The sequence below is a fragment of the Lucilia sericata genome, unplaced genomic scaffold (assembly GCF_015586225.1).
Source record: "Lucilia sericata isolate MDLA Ls3-8-SP2 unplaced genomic scaffold, ASM1558622v1 Contig000095F_arrow, whole genome shotgun sequence".
In the NCBI taxonomy this organism is placed as follows: domain Eukaryota; kingdom Metazoa; phylum Arthropoda; class Insecta; order Diptera; family Calliphoridae; genus Lucilia; species Lucilia sericata.
In genome coordinates, this window is record NW_023994127.1 from 388,094 (window position 1) to 408,683 (window position 20,590).

The following is a 20,590-nucleotide window of genomic DNA, read 5'->3' on the forward strand; positions in this document are numbered from 1 at the left end:
GTTTGTATTTTAAAATCCTATGTTTTGCTGGGTTACTCCTCCATATATTTGTTATTCAATATGCATTTATTTTGCTATTGACTTTATTTCTTAAAAAAAAAAAACAGTTGATGTTGTTGCTTTCTTTGTATTTAACAGCAAAACGGTTTATTTTATTTTTATTGTTCTCTTTTTTCAATTCTTAAGAATTTCATTTTCAAACAGACATTCCTTTCGGTTTAGAGACAAACAAAATTGGAAGAAAAAACGAATGCCTTAAGGGCTTCTACTTATTCCTGGGCCGTTCTTTTTGATGGTGTGTGTTTGATGTTTAGAACATTTTTAAGGTGGGTTTCTTTAAAATATATGCTGTGCAGCATTTAAAGTACCGTTAAATAACGCCTACAAACATTTAAACACTTTTTCAACTGGATTTAAGAATGCAGATTGAAAAAATGCTTAACATTAAAAAGATTTAGTTGTAGTTACTAAATATTTTTAAAGCTTTGATCTTTTCAAATACAAATTGCACTAAAAGTAGTTTTCTAAACAATAGTTTGTTTATGACAACTACAATTTACATTAAACTTTAAATATTTTGTTGTCTCAACAATATTTTGGTAAGCACAAATGAAGTATATGTTTAACTTAATTAAATTTTGTATTATTGATCAGTTTCAACTTAATTTATGATTTATTATTAAATTTCCGTAAATCTCAAACTTTAACTTAAATCTGCGTGCCTTAGTTTGCCCTTATGGCTTTACTCATATGTCCTAAAAAATTTGATTTAAAATTCCTGGAAAAACTGATTATTTTTCTCCACTGCACTTTGATTATATACAATTTTTTTTACCACAGCAAACATGTTGTTATTTTTTTTCAAGAAATGTAATTTGAAACCACTTTATTTTAAATACATAAATGTCATAATTTTGTCAATATAAAAAAAAATTAAATTCATTTTATATAAAAATAATTTTCTTATTAACTTTTTGTGCATTGAAATCTTATTCTTATAAAAAAACTTTTTTTCTCAATTTCATTGCAGCACTTAACGCTTCATAAATTTGAAAATTCAAAGAAAGAAAGAAAAACAAACAAACATCATAAATAATTTCCTGTATTTCAACGATTGTTTTTTTGGTTCAACAAAATAACAGGATTCATTTTTACAAAACACAACAACAAATTTTAAAAAAATAAATGCTAAAAACGCATTTAATTGGGATTATAAAAATTCAAAAAATTTCGGTTTGGCATCAGCATCATTCTTATTATCGAGAAAATCTCTTACAGACGACGAAAACGACAAGATCAGCAGCATTAACGTTAAGAAGAAAACTAACGAAAAACTGTCGCTGTTTAAGAAAAAGACGAAAAATTCATCATATAAGAAAAATTCAAAATTTATGGTTTGGCTCTAACGTTTACCACGACAACAACAACAACAACAAATAATCCCAAAACATCAGCATCATCAAATACAAAAATTTCATTAAAATTTATCACAATTTTTTGCAAACAAGAAAAAAATTCAAAAATTTTTTTATTTAAAAGAAATCACACTAGAAGAATTATCAATTTGGCTGTTTTTTTAAGCAAAATTTTATTAACATCTCGTTTGGATTCAACATTTTATTTTTGTCGTTAATTATTTTCGAAAATAAATCAACATGGATCCTCAACAACAGTTTTGTTTAAAATGGAACTCGTATTCATCAAATTTGGCCATAACATTCTCAAATCTATTCAAATCCGATTTATTAGCAGATGTAACATTGTCATGTGATGGTAAGTGGAAAAGCTTTTTTCTAATTATTGTTATTTATGAAATAACTTATTTTAAAACTAAAAAACTATTGCAAGGTTAATTTAATTTGAATTAAAACCTGGTTTATAGAAAGCTTTAAAGCTTCCGGTAGTAACTAACATTGAGATAAAAGCTTGTAGTTTAGAAAGAACTCACTACTGCAGTCGTCCTAAAGTAACAATCATGTAGCTAGCTAATAATATAAAAAAACTTTTAGAAAAGTTTTAAGCATAAATTGATTAAACTCTTAAGCTTTCTATTTCGTTTAAAATTGTGAAGCATATACCCTGAGAGAACTTTATATATAAAGTTAAAAAAAAAGCTCTTTAAAAGCGCGTTAAAGCTTTCTGTAGTCAATTTTCTTTAAATACATTAAAACTTAGGCTGATGTCAGAGTGCCTGTTACAAGCAATGCGTAGCTTTGCGATACAAACCTTTCCTTGTGTTTTCCTATGTGTCATGTCAGAGTGAAAGCGAAGCTTGATGCGAAAAAACACAAGCAAAAGTTTGTAGCGCAAAGCTTCGCATTGCTTGTAGCGCCCACTCTGACATCAGCCTAAGGTTGACTACATAGTGGGCGCTACAAGCAATGCGATGCTTTGCGCTACAAACCTTTCCTTGTGTTTTCCTATGTGTCATGTCAGAGTGAAAGCGAAGTCTGATGCGAGAAAACACAAGCAAAAGTTTGTAGCGCAAAGCTTCGCATTGCTCGTAGCGCCCACTCTGGCATCAGCCTAAGTTGGAAAAAGCACTTTAAAGCTTCTTGTAGGTAATATGCTTTAACTCTAAAACTTAGTTTAAAAAGGTTATTGTCACCACACAAGTAACTGGTTCTTTTTAAATTTCCTTTCCTTTAAACAAATTTACACTTAAAATATTTTAAAAATTAAAATTTAAACTCTTTAAAACCCTCATTAAACCACCAGCAAATAAATTTTTAAACAACAAAAAAGAACTCTTAAGAAAAACCTGACCTAAGATAATTTTAACGTTTTTTTTTTCACATAAAAAAAAATTAGAATACAACAAATATTTGTAACCTTTTAAAACATAAATATTTATATAGAAAATTTAGTATGTAAAAACATCTCTAAAAAACAAAAACACATTCGGTGTGATATTCACAACCTACATATACATACATACGTACAAAAGACAATTTTTTTTTTATGTAACGTCTTCAATTTAATAAAAAGCTCATAAAAATGATAATAAAACTGAAGAAGAGGAGAAAAAAAAGAAAAGGACGATTTTTCTTTAAATCATTGAAGAAAACACGTTGTAAAGTAAGAAAATCTAAATAAACAAAACAACAAAATAATTTAACCCCAGACAGACAATGTGACAAACTTAAGGACAGACAGACAAACATTTAGATTTATGTATAGAAATGTTGTTTGTGTCTTAAAGGCACAACCAGCAAAAAACAATATTGATTAAACTGAAAAAGTATAACAAAAAACCCACATAAACAACATACTTTAACAAGGATTTTTTACTGTAAATGAATTATGTTGTAGAATGTTAAGACAGAACAAAAAAAAATACAAGAAAAAGTAGGAAAATCACGTCTACATTGTTAACTTAATAATAAACAGTCATTAGTTAAAGACACGTTTGTTAAGAGATTCACAATTCAAGTTCTTTGACATACATAGAGGGTTTAAGGATATCGTAGTAATCTTATAAAATCATTAGAAAAAAAAACTTCTCAAAATTTTATAATAATCTAACATGAACATGAATAGTTCCAATTTTAAAATTTTTATACATTTGTTTAAAACACATTTTTGTTGTGAACACAATGCTACAAGATTTATGCAAATCGTGCAAAAACTATAGAACTTTTTTAGCTTTTGACGAAAGTCTTTCAATTTATCTACAATTTCAATATCAACTCCTTAAATTATGCAATAAAAGTATAAAATTAAGCAACTTCATAGTGACTCCTAAAAGAGAAAAGTCGAACAATTTTCTTAAAAATTTATGTTTTAAATATGCTATGAAATACATTTAAAAACAAACAAGCTAATTTCTTTAGTGCCTCCTAAAACTATGCTACGAAAAAGTACAGAACAATTTCCTTTAAAAGTGGGCGTATAAAATATTTTGGTTAGCCTTTACAAAAAGTTTTATAACTTCTGTAATTCTTGACTTTAATTGGACATATGCTTAGCAAATAACTTACGAGCAAATAATTGACGCATTGTTATATAATATAGCCACATTTAAGACGTGCTTTGTCACCTATATTTTTAAAAATTTTTCTGGTCAGAATAACTTCTAGCTTCAGAAAACCTTCCCAACATATGAAATATTGACTTTAGCAATCATAAGTAAAGTTTCACCAAATTAAAAAGATAACAACTTTTAATATCTACAAACTTTAACCTGAATATTTAACTTTATTACGTAGTTTTTATTTAATATTAAAGCTTTCTAAATTAACTTTACTCTTAAACAAACATTTTACTACTAAAATTTCTTTAAATTTCAATTCTAATGAATTAAAGTTTGCACAACTTCCTTAACGTTAAATTCACCACAAAGTATGCAATACTTTATTAAAATACATAACAAAAGCAAAACCAACATATAAACAATTGCCTCTAGCAAATCATATGATAAAACAACAACATAAAAAATTACAACAAATTAAAAAAACAAAACCAAAATTACACTTTCATTACAATGGGATTTTGAAAACCCATACTTTCTTAAAAAAAAAAACTGTCAATGCAAGGACCAACACACATGATATTTTAAATTCCAAAAAAATATATATTAATCTAAAAGCAAATATGAATGTTTTATTTTTCACAACACCCTCTGCTACAAGAACTGCAGCAGTAGCAGCTTTGAAGCTCCCTTTTTGTTAACGCTTCATTGCTGGCTTAAATCAAAAGGAAGCCTACTGAAGCAGGACATCAGCATAAGCAACGTTGTCATCATCAAACAAATCTATAGATGACAACGTTATGAATACATTTGATTTGTTTTGTTTTTGTTGTTGTTGGTTTTTTTATAGGAATATTAAAAACCACAATTTGTCTCTTCAAAAAAATGCAAAAAAATAATTTAAATTTATATTTTTCACTGTTTTGCCAACATGTGTGTTGAAAAATACTAGTTAAAAGGGAGAGTAAGTAATACATACTACTTTTTTGCTGGATTTATTAAAAGGATTTTCAAGGGGGTCCCTTTTAGATATGCTGTATTTATATGTGATTGTTGTTATTTGTTGGTGGGTAACAAATTTTAATCAAAAATAGTACTTTTTTGTTGATTGATTCCAACAAATATGAATATGAAACAATTTTTTTTGTTTTTGGTTTATAGTGGTGTTGAGTGTGGCCATTTTTTTTAGCCCAAAGAGTTGGAGTAAAGCTTAAGGTGTATTAAATTTTTTATAGGAATTTATTATTTTAAAATACCATTGTTCATTGCATATTTTAAGGCAGATGAGAAGAACTCAATTGTTAGTTTATTGAATTGTAAATCAATGACAAATATTTAAAAATTTTGATCTTTTTGCAATTGAAGTTTGCTGCCTACTTTTAGGTGCTTAACGTTAAATTTATCTGCTATGATTAAAGTATACTTTTAGGCGGTAATTTCTAAACTTTTTCTTCCTTTTATAACTCTTCATGTCAGGCTAATTTTAAACCAAACCTCCTTACAAAGACATTTTCATATGTATAGGTTGTTATCACTGTTTGGTCAATACTCCTCAAAATATGCTTCATAAATTTGCCAACTTTTGAATTTTGAGTGAAAAACGAACGATAGAAAAAACGAGAAATGTTTCGAAATGCGTGTGTTACCTTAGATATCACTTGCTGCTGTATATATGATGATGTATGGCTACATAAATACAAATAATCATACCAACGAGTTTTAGCAAATAGATTTTTTATTACACGTATTTTTTTTTTTAAATATACTGAATATTTTTTTCTGCTTATGTTTGTCTGTTTGTTATGATATTGAAATTCATATAGAACGGTCAGGATTTCTATTCTATTATCCTTTTTTTGCCAGCTCTACTGGCTCTTGGCCAAAACACAACGTTTCCTAAATAAAACAAAAAATGTGTAAACACTTCATATTCACCCAGCAGTGGGCACAAATACTTCTTAATACTTTTTTAGTCGCGTTTTTCTACGCATCATATGCATATTTTTTTCTTTAAATCGATATTTTTTTCTTGTTGCAAACAATATTATTTTATTAAATAAAAAAAAGTAAAACTCCTGTATTTCCGTAAATTTTTTAGTTCCGGGCAGACATGTTTTTCGTTTTTTTTTCCTCCAATTCATTGTTTTAACATACGCCAGACTTACAATAACTACTCATGCCTTTATTTAGATTTTAATATAAATAAAATGGTCATATAGCCAGAATTTTAAGAATTTTTTTTAAACTTATTCATATTTTTTTGTTGGTGGACCATTAGCTGTAAAAGGGCTTGGGTTTGTGTAAGCTTATGCTAACGATGTTTGTGTATTGTCTTCTGATACCTTTTCATTTTTTGTGGGTGAAAATTTTTTTGTTTTAGATTAATATTTAAAAGCTATCAACAAATGGCATAACGGTAAATTTGAAAAAAATTCGCTCTATAATTTCAGAGATGTTCAGCTTTTGGAAAAATTTCTTTTGAAAGTGTAATTTTTTAAAATTTTTATACAGGTTTATGATATTTTGTACAAGTTTGGCAAAGTTAACAAAAATTTTGCCTTAATTTTAGAAATTTCCTTTTTAGGGAAATTTTATTTTTGCAGAATTTTTTTATTATAATTTATGTTTAATATAGATTTATTATTACTGATTAATAATTTCATAAAATTATTGAAATTTCCCCTAGATTTTAAAATTTACTCCTAAGGGAAATTTTATTAAATTTTTTTTTTCTTAGTTTAACTTATTTTTAACAACTGCATTATTATTGTAGAGCATAATATTGCTTTAATTTGAAAATTTCCCTATTATTACAAAAATTTCCCTTAAAGGGAAATTTTATTTACATGAAATTTTACTAAATTTTTTATATTTTCGTATACATTTTGCTATTGTAAATAAAAATTTACCTTAATTTTAAAAATTTCCCTCAAATATTATAGATTATATAACATTTTTCCAATTTTCTTTTTACTTTCAAACATAATTTGCAATATTGAATAGAATTCAGTTATAATTTTGGAAATTTCCCTTACTTTTTAAAATTTCCCTTTAAGGGAAATTTTTATTATGTACGAATTTTTCAAGTTTTATATATTTTTGAACATAATTTGTACAAGCAAATAAAAAATTTGCTACATTTTTAAAATTTCTCTTAAAATTTAAAAATTTTAAAATTTTATTTACACCAAATTTTTTCAAGTTTTTTCTATTTTTGCATAAAATGTGCCATAATAAATACGATTTTGTTTAAATTTATAAATTTCCCTTATATTTAAAAATTTCCCTGCGAGGGAAATTTTAATTATATAAGATTTGTCCTAGTTTCATATAGTGTTAAATGCAAATTGCAACAGTAAATAAAACTTAGTTTTTATTTTGGAAATTTCCCTTACTTTTGAAAATTTCCCTTTAAGGAACATTTTATTTTTATCAAATTTTTTCAAGTTTTATATATATTTAAATGTAATTTGTAACAGTTAATAAAAGTTTTCAAAATTTTTAAAAAATCCCCTTACATTTGAAAATATCCCTTTAAGAGAAATTTTACTTCTAATATATTATAAAAGTTCTGTATATTTCTAAACATATGTAGGTATTTACTCATATTTGAAATTTCCCTTACATTTAAACATTTCTCTGTAGAACTTCAAAAACTATATTACTTTTAATGAATCACATTTTAAGTGTTTTTCGAAACAAAGAAGATCTTGGACTCATCATTATTTGTTATTTTTGTATATTTTTCCAATAAATTAAAAACTCGTTTAATATATTGTCAGCAATGAAACAAAATAATTTCTAAATTTTTAACGGTTTTTTAAAAAATTTAAATAAAAACGTAAAAATAAACAGTAAATAATCATAAAAAACACTCTCTCCCATTTTAAAACACTCCCTCAATCTCACATTTTTTTTACACTCTTGCATTAAATGCGGAAATGCTTTTTTTACGCTTAGGAATAATAACAAAAACTAAGAAAAAACGCAATAATAATAAATAAATATAGAAATATACAACAAAAACAAATAAAAAAGAACTAGATATTGTTATTGTTGTTGTTATTGCTGTTGACATTCATATTCACATTCATTTGTGCACAAACAAAATGATAAAGAGTGAGTGCGATTTGGGTATGAGCGAGAGGCATGTGAGTCTTTGAATGTATTTTTGCACATTCGTAGAATTTCGGCATAATGTTTACATTTTTTGTTGTTGCTGATACTATTGTATTGCTACTTCTTCTTCTTCTTATTTCTTAATAAAAATGACGTTTGCTGCGACTGCAAAATGAAATGAATTAACAAATTCTTGATTGTTGTTTTTGTTTTGTTTTGGTTAATTTTTTTTACTCTTCGGGTTGTTTGTTGATTTTTGTTTTGTTGTTGTTTTATTTAACCGGCTGTTGGTCTGGTTGTTGTGTTTTAAAAAAAGTTTTGTACGAAATTGAACTAAATTTTCGGAAGTTTTGCGCGTGTATTGCCTACCCCTTGTGTCTCCAGCAGAAAGTGATGACAGCGTCAGATTCTAATTCTGATATAGAAAATGATATAGAAAAAAAAATGGGTCGGGGTATGCATAAACATATTAAAGTTTCTGTTTTTTTTACGTTCTAACTAATAGTGGTATAAGTTGTAGGTATTTTTTTATAATAATATTTCATTGTGTTGTGCCAAAAAATGAAACAACAATTTCAAATTCAAAGACGCAAGTGCAGTTTGTTTTTTTGTTGATAATTTTATTATTTTTTTGGTTTTTTTATTTATATACGTAAAAAACACTTGATAAAATAACAAAAATATTATATTAAATTGGGTCACTGTTGAAAAAACAACAATAAAAACCTGCGAAATACATATATGTATTTACTAAAAGCCTAATTTATAATCCAGTTCTTCCCGTATTCCCCGTTCATCCCCCTTGTTTGGTTTATAACAACATGAACTCAGCTAATTTTTGCATATTTTTTAAATCAAATTTTGGTTTCAAATTCTTAGAACTTTTATGAATCATACATAGGGACATTAAAATGTGTTTGTACTTAGAAATATGTATGTTTTTAAAAGGGATTTTATAAAATTTTATATGTAAAATTTTCCATTTTTTTAAAGAAATCAACAATTCATTAGATCTCAAACATATGAATAAATTCTCAGTAAATTTCAAAGTTTATGAAGAAATTTTCGTAGATTTTTTTATTTTTAAAAAGATTCTTTGTGAATCGGACCTGAAGCGTATCCGACGCGGCAAGGTCTGGACTATAAGGTTCTTTCTTATTTTAAGTATTTCGAGACAAAATAACTAACTACTCATAGTTTGAACTGAAGAAGAAATCAAGACACCTTCGTGTACTCTGTACTAACATGTTGTTCAGCGTTGTTCATCTGTCAAAACAAATAATAGTTTCACAGGGCAAGGTCTGGATTATAAGGTTTGAAGGATAAAGCTGAACCTGGCGACCATGTCTTTCTTAGTTGTTGCAATACATGGCCGTTTTTCCGGTAACACTCGCTTTAAACGAATTAGTTGCAATCGCTATAGGATCTCTGTGAGGGCTCATAACAGATAAGAGCTTTTTGGTCCCACTAAATACAGAGCATTCTCTTAACGTCATTGATATTTAATGTTGGTGCTGATTCCTATATTCAAAATCGTCTTTCAAGTTCTTTCGGTTTCAATTAGAACGGTAACTAATTTCCCTACTTTTAGTTGAACCCTGATGCTTGCAAACTTTTTGAAATTGCTGCTTGAGTAGCTCCCTATGATGTAGCATATTATTGCTGGGTTTGACAACAATCTTCATGAAGTATTGCCTCCATATCTTGGACGTCAAATATAGACAAGTTCTAAATTTATTACAGAAATACTTTCTTTGAATTTTTTACATCTAATAGATGTTCAGCAAGTTGTTTTGAAATTTTCAAAGTTATCGCTTTTAAAAATTTTTCTGATTCCTTTTTGTATACCAAACATTTTGCTGGGTTATTTGTGTTAAAAACTATTCTAAAATAAACTTGCATATCATTTGAATAAAATCCCAAAAATAAAAGAAAGAAAAAACAACACATAAAGCATTTGAAATTATTAAAAAATAATTTGTTCCAATTTCAGTTAAATATTATTGTTTGTTTTTGCAACTCGTGCAGTAGTTATGAAATTCATATAAAAAGAAAAATTCTTATCAGTTTATGTATGAATGAGTATGATTTCCAAGTAGTGTGAGGAATATAATTTATGAATTAATTGAGGTTTTACGTTTTTGATTTAATAGCAAAAAATTTAAGTTCAATGCTAAATGTTAACATTTTTTCATAAAAAAAATTATCAGCCGAGATTTTTTTCAAAAATAATTAAATTTTTACAAAATTATGGAAAAGATTAATAAAAGGTAATTTTATAAACATTTTAACAAATTACATAGCATAAGTTTAGACAGCATTTTAAACAAATAATAGTGTTTAAGCACAAAAGCTATAGCATATATTTAGGCATATGTTTAAATACATAGCAGTTAAACAAATTTGCCTTAAGGGCAAAAATCATACCATATATTTAGACGTTAGTTTAAAGTAATAATACTTTTAACATACATTTAGGCATGTATAAACATTGTGTATACTTATAAAATCTTTCTGATTTTCTTCAAAATGTCCAATTTTCATTTATTTTGAGGCGCGGCAAAAACAGCATTTTAGACGCCGGTTAAGAAATAAACAAACCAAAAGAAAATCACAACCATTAAAAAAGGCCAACTAATGAAAAACATGAAAAACCAAATACAATAACAAAAATGAAATATATGTTAAATATATGCAGAACAAATTATAATAAGAAAATAAAGAAAAATTGAAAGTTATCCTTAGAAAAAGACCTTGAACCCATAAAAAATCATGTCATATAATAAATATATGTACTAATATGTGTATATGTATACTAAATATGTACTTAATATATACAATATAAATAACATTACACTGTTTTAAGTATGTATTCATACAGAAAGAAAAAAATGGAAAACAAACAAATAAACAACAAAAGAAATAAGGCCAACTCTAGTACTACTACTATATATTATATACATATACATACATATAACAAAAACAATAATTTCCTTGGTCTTGAATCAACAACTCAAGTACATTCTTACATACATATTTTTTCCACCCAAACACAAAATTTTTCTTCTTCAACAACAATGAACTAAGAAACGAAGATAGTATTACTCGTATACGCGCCAAATCGTTTAACGACTTTAAATACAAGGACTCCCAGGAATACACACGCTTTTAAAACACACCCAACCACCCCCATATACATACATACACTCACTGCTGTTTTTAGGAAAAATTATCGAAAATTTTTCTTGTGAATGGTTTTTGCTTTTGAACTTTTGGTCCATAAAAAACATCTTAAGGAAACACGCAGCTGGAGGGTGATATTTTATTTATTTATTTTTGTTTTTCTTGTCTATATACATACATACGTAAAGGAGTGGGTCGTATTTATTCATCTCTCTGACAGGTATAGAGTAGAATTGAAGAAAATACAAACAACCGGCAAAAAAATCGTTTTCATATTCAGGTCTTAGAAATGCATACGAAAATGTAATTTGCGAGGAAAAAAGTACCAAGAATAAGTATGAACTTGGTTGTGATACTTTTTATACCCTCCACCACCATCAGTGGTGATAGAGGGTATATATAACTTTGTCATTCCGTGTGTAACACCAAGAAATATTCATCTGAGACCCAACAAAGTATATATATTCTGGGTCCTTATCAAATTCTGAGTCGATTTAGCTATGTCCGTCTGTCCGTCTGTCTGTGTAAAACACGCTCACGATAAAACGAAGCAATAGAGTTTAACCAAATTCACCCAAAATGTTCTTCATTTTCCTAAGTTGTTTGGTATTGCAAATGGGCAAAATCGGTTCACACCGGGAAAAGTTATGAATCAAAATTTAAAACAACCTCGGAAAAAAATAAGCATTTTTTACACATTATGATATAATTTTCTCGAAAACTATGCAAGATAATTTCATGGAAATCACCATATATTCGTTTCTGCACAAGATCTTGATCCCTGCTGAAAATTGCCAGAATCGGTCCACAATTTCATATACCTCCCATACAAAAGTACAAATTCCCGGAAAATGGGTTTTTTGTTAATAACTTCCGCTACAATGTCGATATCTTCACAAAATTTCACAAATTAAAATCTTATGTCAATAGAATTATGGATCGGTCCATAATTGGACATAGCTCCCATACAAGGTCCCCTCCCGAAAATCACTTAAACGCGCATAACTCATTACTAAATTAAGATATCTATATAAAATTTGGTACAAGTATTGCCCACATGCATTGAAATATTACCGTGTAATTTTTTTCTGATCGGTCCATAATTGGTCATAGCTCCCATACAAGGTCCCCTCCCGAAAATCACTTAAACGCGCATAACTCATAACTAAATTAAGATATCCATATAAAATTTGGTACAAGTATTGCCCACATGCATAGAAATATTACCCTGAAATTTTTTTCCGATCGGTCCATAATTGGTCATAGCTCCCATACAAGGTCCCCTCCCGAAAATCACTTAAACGCGCATAACTCATAACTAAATTAAGATATCCATATAAAATTTAGTACAAGTATTGCCCACATGCATAGAAATATTACCGTGAAATGTTTTTCCGATCGGTCCATAATTGGTCATAGCTCCCATACAAGGTCCCCTCCCGAAAATCACTTAAACACGCATAACTCATTACTAAATTAAGATATCCATATAAAATTTAGTATAAGTATTGCCCATATACATAGAAATATTGCTGTGAAATTTTTTTCCGATCGGTCCATAATTGGTCATAGCTCCCATACAAGGTGCCCTCCCGAAAATCACTTAAACGCTCATAACTCATTACTAAATTAAGATATCCATATAAAATTTGGTATAAGTATTGTCCATATGCACAGAAATATTACTGTGAAATTTTTTTGCGATCGGTCCATAATTGGTCATAGCTCCCATACAAGGTCCCCTCCCGAAAATCACTTAAACGCGCATAACTCATTACTAAATTAAGATATCCATATAAAATTTAGTATAAGTATTGCCCATATGCATAGAAATATTGCTGTGAAATTTTTTTCCGATCGGTCTATAATTGGTCATAGCTCCCATACAAGGTGCCCTAACGAAAATCACTTAAACGCTCATAACTCATTACTAAATTAAGATATCCATATAAAATTTGGTATAAGTATTGTCCATATGCACAGAAATATTACTGTGAAATTTTTAGGATCGGTCCATAATTGGTCATAGCTCCCATACAAGGTCTCCTCCCGAAAATCACTTAAACGCGCATAACTCATTACTAAATTAAGATATCCATATAAAGTTTGGCAGAAATATTGCTCATATACAGAGATAATTGATCATAGCTCCCATACAAGGTCCCTTTCAGAAAAACACTTAAAGGCACATAACTCATTACCAAATAATGATATAAATAAATACTATTTTTGTTCATAAATACTATTTTGTAATGCAAAAAGCACTTAATGTTATTTCAAAAATTTTTCACGATCGGTCTATATTTGGTCATATTTCTCATACTAGGTCCTGCCCCTAAAAGCGCTTTAACCGTATTTAACTATTTGCATTATAAATTTGTGTAGAACAAAATTATATATATGTATGTATTTTGAAAATCCTTAAATCTTTCACACACATGCAAATACTAGATATCGCTAAAGCATATCTTAGGGCGTTATAAAAATTTAAAAAGAAGTGGCGTTTCTAATGTTCAATAAATCTTGGAATTGTAGTAGATTTAAGATGTTTAAATCTTGGGTTCTTTCTATTTATGACATGAGAAAACTTATTTCTACAAATATTTTATTAATTAGAAATGTATTAATACAAAAGTTGCTGGTGGAGGGTATTTAAGATTCGGCTCAGCCGAATATAGCACTCTAACTTGTTTTTGGTAAATTTTTCTTCCTTAATCCTTAGTTAACTGAAAATTTTAATGAAAACTACTTATTCGAAAGCTTACTAATAAGTAAAGTAAGGATTTTTATGTTTTTTCTTAATAATAAAATATAAGCCTAAAAGTATACTTTAAAATGCAGGGATAATATGTAACATTTTCTTAGAAAAGTTTCCTGAAATACTAAATCTTTCAAAAAAATCTTGACAAAAAAAAGTACTTTTCACTTTGGTACATAATTTGTGAAAATTTCTCTAACACATCCCTGTTCTCAAAACTGAAAAGCAGGAGTTGCGGTGGCAAAAAGTAAAAGAACAAATTTCATGCTTATATAATAATTTAACAACAAAAATACATCTATTTTTTTCTTTACTTTGGCAACTTTTTGCGCTTTGTTTATGGGGCACTTGTTGTATTTTTTTCCTCTGCAAACTTTCTACTTAAGAAAATTTGAAATGACAGGTCGACAGTTGTCAACACACACACACAAAGACATACTAACAAAGATTCTAAGCGTAACTACCAAAAAAACTCTATGATTTACAGATCTATAGCTTGATTTTTTTCTTCGTTAAAGAAAAACTAAAGTGAAAGTGTATTAAAGAATACAATTTGTTCGTGAAATAGAAAATCCTTTGGGAAAAATGTGGGAAAATTGAACAGCTGTCAACTGTTTGCGTGCAAGTACACATATACGCAACACACTTACACATACACTCACAGAAATACAACATAAATATCCTGCTGTTAGAGTAATTGTTTTTGAATTTTTCAGCAAGTAAAAGAGAAAGAGAGAGAAAGAGGAAGAGGAAGAGAAGGGGAATATTGCTGCAGCAGCATTAGTTTAAAGGAAAACTGCTTGTTTGAAAAATGTTTTCCTTTTAAAGTTGTTAAGGAAGGTTTCTATGGCAGCTTAGGATTATACACATTTTATTAGAAATAGGTGTTTTAAAAACTAAAGCATACTTTTAGATGTTTTTAAATTTATTATATCGCAAATTTCCCATATCTGTATAAAACATTTTCTAAATATTGTTTTCTTTTTCTCAAAATTCTTTACAGGCACAGTTTTTAAGGCTCACAAATTAATATTGGCAGCATGTTCGAAAAAGTTTGCCGATCTCTTCGAGACCACACCCACAAATGGCCAATGTGTGGTTATATTAGAGGCTACCTCATCCGATAATATGGCGGCTTTGCTAGAGTTTATGTATAAAGGTGAAGTGCATGTATCACAAGAGGCTCTCAACAGTTTTCTGAAATCTGCCGAAAATTTACAGGTTAGTTAAAGGCTTTCTTGTTCATAAAAAAACAATTCACTATCAGAATATCTCATTTTTATAGGTTAAAGGTTTATCAACAGAAACCGGCCGTTTGGCTGCCCAACAGGCCCAACAACACATTGAGTCCTCGGCTCTGGATTCACCCAATGGTCGCCGCAGCATACGCAACAGCATAAGCGGTGGTAATGGCAATCTGGGTGCTGGCAGTATGGGTGCCGGCAATATGAACAGTCCAGCTGGTGGCATTAATGCACCAGGCGGCGGTGGTGGTGGCGGTATAGGTCTGCCGGATCGCTGTCCTAGTACCGGTGGCATTATCGCTGGACCTCCCGGCTCTGTGGGTTTGGGTAATAACAATAATATAGGTGGTGGTTCTGCCGCTGGTCTAGGTAGTGGTGCTGGCGCCGCTCACCATCTCGGTGGTTCTACCAATAGCTTAAAACAAGAATGCGATTCGCTAATGCATCCGAGCAGCTCATCGTTGGGAGCTATGCCTTCATATGTGCCGCCCATGTATCATCGTCCCATGTCCTATGAACCACTGCGCAAGCGTGCCCTCCGTAGCCCCTATGCCGAACAAGAAGTCCGTGGTAGTGTCTTGCGAGACGGCTCTAAGAATCCTTCAGAATGTCCCAGTCCCATAAGTAAACCTCCCTATCACAGGCCATCGTCGAGCGCTTCTTCAACGGCACCTACCGAAGCGGATACCATGCACTCGGAGAGAGCATCACCGCAATCGAGGTGAATTGTTGTTTTGTTTGAAAATAAAAGAATTTAATTTTAAGTAAAATGAATATTTTGGAATATATTTACAGCCGTTTTGACAACCACAGTCCCAGTACAACAGGCGGTAATGGTAATGTGCCCAGCAGTTTAGATAGATCCGTTAAGTCGGAGCGTAACAATGGCAGTACAAAAGAGGCTAACAATGATGATGATCATGATGATTTGGATGAATCAAGAGAAGTAAGTTTGTTGATTTGGAAAACATAAAGTGCAAGTTATTTAAGCTCTGTTGTGGTTTTAGAATTGTGCTGAAGATTTAAGAGTAAAATTGGAAAATTCAAATTACTCACCTCCACCACCACCCACCTCAAATACCTCACCCACCACACCTACCGCTTTGTTGGAGAGTCTAAAGAATTCTGATGGCACCTTACCCGGCAGTTTAGCGGCTTCAATAGCTCCCGCCGATATGTTAAATGTCTGGAATGCCACCAAATTGAATAACAAAAACAGCGGTATGGTGAATACAGCAGATGGTGAGTATTGAATGCAAAAAAAAGCAAAGAATTTGCAAGCAAATGTTAGAGAACAATTGGCTAAAAATTAAATTTCCAAATTTTTGTTTCTTTTTTTATGTTTGAATTAAAATTTTGAAGGCAAAAAACTCAAATGCTTGTATTGCGATCGTTTGTATGGCTACGAAACAAATCTAAGAGCCCATATACGACAACGCCATCAAGGCATACGTGTACCCTGTCCATTCTGTTCGCGCACCTTTACCCGTAACAACACCGTACGTCGCCACATTGCGCGTGAGCATAAACAAGAAATCGGTCTAAGTGCTGGCGCCACCATTGCACCAGCTTCGGTAGCTGCCGCTGCAGCAGCGGCCGCCAATCATTCACAATAGGATGCGGCCGCAACAGCGGCGGCAGCAGTAGTTATGAGTGCACAAAAGGAAGAGGCTAAACAACGTAAACGTAAATCATTGAAAATGGCATTGGAGAAATGCATGCAGAGACGGGAAGCGGCAACAACGGCATTAACGGCAACCACTAACAACACCACCACAACAACCACAAATATGATGAACACATCTTTGGCCATGGCCACATTTACTTCATCAACGTTATCATCTACAGTTACAACAACAGTAGCTAATCTCTCCACCACGAATACATCATCGGATATGTTAAGTCCTGAAGTTTCGCTTAATCTACAAGTTAACAAGGGCCCCGAAGTGGTGACCTCTACTCCACAGAAGTTGGCAAAACATGATTCAGCCCATGAAATGGAAGTTCTGGAAACCACTGAAACCGAAACCTCCATGGACACATCTGCCGAGGTAAATGCCTCCGAGATGTGTGAGTCCAGGGAAGAAGAGGATTTGGAATCAGAAACTTCCATTAATAGTACAACTGCCAAAAAAACAACCACGCCACAAAAGCAACAACAAGAACTGGAGCCGGTTTATGATGATAAACCTCTAGATTTTACTAAATCGCCCACTAAGAAACTTCAACACGATGATGATAACGAAGCAAAAGATGTGGAAGAATATTTGAAATCAACTGCCGTTATTAAGGAAATTAAAATGTCACCAAAAGAAGCGCAAGCAAAAGCCCAACAGGAGGAGGATAAAGACAAACTCCAGAAGGATAATGAAGTGAATAATGCCGTTTTAACTGAAAAATCTGCCTCTTTAAATGAAAACTAAATGCACTCTTCGTAAAGAATAGAATCAAATGTGGTAAACCACATAAAAAACTACTGCTGCAACTGCTGTTGCTGGGTTAAGAAACAAAACAAAAAACCTTAACAAACTACAAAACTTTATTTGAAAGTTTGTTTGGGCGTTAATAGCATAAAAAACGCCAAAATGATAAAATGTTCTAAACTAAAACAAAAGCCTAAAAGCATTTTATATTTCAATTTTTGTTTGTAAAAAATAGTGTTTTCTTTTATTAGTTTTTATATGAAAAAGAAAAAGAAATGCTTTTTGTTTTCTAAACAAATTTTTATGTTTATTGTTGTTTCAAACTAATTTTTAAACAAATATAAAATCGTTAAAACAATTATAGTCAAAGCAAGTAATAATACTATAAAAAACAAAAACAAAGAAGAAAAAAATAAGTGAATCCGACTGAAAAATCGTTTTCAGGGTGCTAATCTTTTTTTTTAATGGAAATAAAAAATAATTTATGTATTTTTTATACAAATTGAAAAAGTTAAAAATAACAAATATGAAATGCAAAAGAAAATATTAAAGTGAACTTCTTCTTTTTTTTCTAAACATGAATTTACATATTGAAATTAAAGTAAAAAAATATTAAATTGATTAAAAAAAACAAACAAAAGCCTTACGAGAGAAACAAACTAAACATACAAAACAAATTACCGAAAAAATAGTTAAAGAATGAAAGAAAAACTTAATTAAACAAAGTTTGAACGTTTTTGGATTGATTATAAATATTATTTCTTTATTTTTATTATTTTTAACGAAAAATATATAGAAAAAAAGAACAAGAAAATCAAATGCAATAATTTTCCTTTAAAGAAGAAAAACAAAACAAAACATACACACAGCAACATTACAAAAGTACCTTAAAAAAGCAACTGAAAATAATCAAATAAAACAATTATAAAACAACAAACTAAAATAAACTAAACTAAAAATGAAATTGCAATAGTCTTTACAAACAAACAAACAAACGCAATAGTAACAATAATAGCTAATAATAGTTAAAGAATTATTTTCTTTTTATAAATATGTAATAAGAAAACATAAAACAATTAACAAATGCTTCCATAAATTCAAATTCATATAACACACAGTACAACAACTTCTTTTTATGTTCGTTACAAACGTTTTCAAAAAAATGCAATTGTTATAAACATGAAAATATTTTTGTTTATTTTTTTTTTTAATTATTAAAACACCGCCGCCACCTTAAAAGTATTTTAATTTTATTTTTCATTTTTATTTTATTTAAATTTTTAGTTTTAAATTTATCAAAACAAAAGAAAAACTCTCACACTTCACCTTAAGTGTCATTATTTCATACATCAATAACAAATACAATAGTTTTAATTCAACACATAACAAAACAAAACAAAAATAGCAACAATTACAACAGCAAACAAGCAAAGATAATAGTTAATAATAGTAACCACAAGTACCTGCAATAACTTTTATTACAAAAACAATATTTTCATTAATTTATTTATAATTTTTAAAAACCAAATAAACAAACAAGACAGAGCAGGAAGTTTCCTTTATACATTTTTATACTTGTTTGTATTATGTGTTACTTCCCAGCTCTGTTGTTGACATTACAAAACACTACACTACTACACAAACCTTTATAGTTTTACACATTTTAATTTTTAATTAACCATTTAAACAAATTCCTCTCTCCCCCTTCTCATACATAAATATATCTTTTGGCAAACTCAAAAATCTTACTTCTTGAAGAAAAAACCTAAAACGATTTCTTTTTCTTGATTTTATTTTTATAAGAATTGAAAGTTAATATTGAAGCAGTAAAACTCGGTGTTATTTTGGAAATCTTTTCATAAGATTCGAAAGTATGTAATGTACACACTTAGATTAAAATTTCTATTCTAAACTGAAAAAACTAAATACTTTGTTAAATTTAAAAAGAGTTGATTCACACACTATTCTTAAGGTCAAAACGTTATTCGAATCAGAAAAGTTTTATTCGGAGAAGTTTACGAAAACATTGGAAATTATTTCAAATTTCGAACAGTTATTTCCATATTCTTTTTTCAAGATAAATTCGTTAGTTATTCAAGTTCGAAATTCATCATTTTTAGTTAGTTCTGGAATCAGTTTGATATTCAAATATCATACCGCTTTGAAAACTGGAATTTAATTAAAGATTGTTTATTCGAAGCTCGATCAGATTCAAATCTCAAAATCTAAAGTGTTATTTAGAAGTTTTGTTTAGATTTGGAAAGATATGTGTTCTATATGTTTCTTCTGAAAATGAAATATGTTAATGCTTATTCAGATATGAAACTAAATGGAGTTTTTCGAATCAATAATAATTTCAATTTTCAAGGTCTCTGGCAGAATCGAAATCGTGATTCGAATAAAGGAAAGTTCAATATTGATATTTTTCATTCGAAAAAAAATGTAGTTTGAATCCGCAAATGCTCGAAACGTTATAGAAATTCCATTCAGGTTCGAAATTCAAAATTTTTAATTAGTTTCGGAATCGATTTGAGATCCAAAGATCGAATTGCTTGTGCAATTGAAAATTAATTTTAAAATTGTTTATTCCATGCTTAATTAGTTTCGAAACTCAAAATTCTAATTCTAGATTCAAAAATCGAAAGTTTTGTTTAGATTCGGAAAGATGTACTTCAAAGAAAACGTTCAATATTCTCTATTTCGTGAGTCAGTTCGAAAATTATGTCGTAATATACATAATTATAATAAACTTTGGAAAACAATTATAAAGAAATTTGTGCGAAATTCGAAAATAGTTCAAGTCGCTTAAGAAAGATCTTATAAAGTTCTCAACTTTTCACTTCTGCTAAAAATTGTAGAGATTTACAAATTTGATTTCCCAGATACTGCCTAG

General features: G+C 29.4%; 1 protein-coding gene across 1 annotated transcript; it reads left to right on the forward strand.

Annotated features, from left to right (window-relative positions):
* Positions 1 to 841: 841 nt before the first annotated feature.
* Positions 842 to 17,713, forward strand: LOC119599891 (zinc finger protein chinmo). The gene is given in 7 exon segments (XM_037949818.1): positions 842 to 870; positions 1,031 to 1,773; positions 15,034 to 15,251; positions 15,316 to 15,995; positions 16,070 to 16,220; positions 16,282 to 16,516; positions 16,637 to 17,713. Coding segments are annotated over 6 exon segments (2,463 nt in total). The 5' UTR covers positions 842 to 870; positions 1,031 to 1,655; the 3' UTR covers positions 17,698 to 17,713.
* The last annotated feature ends 2,877 nt before the right edge of the window (positions 17,714 to 20,590 follow it).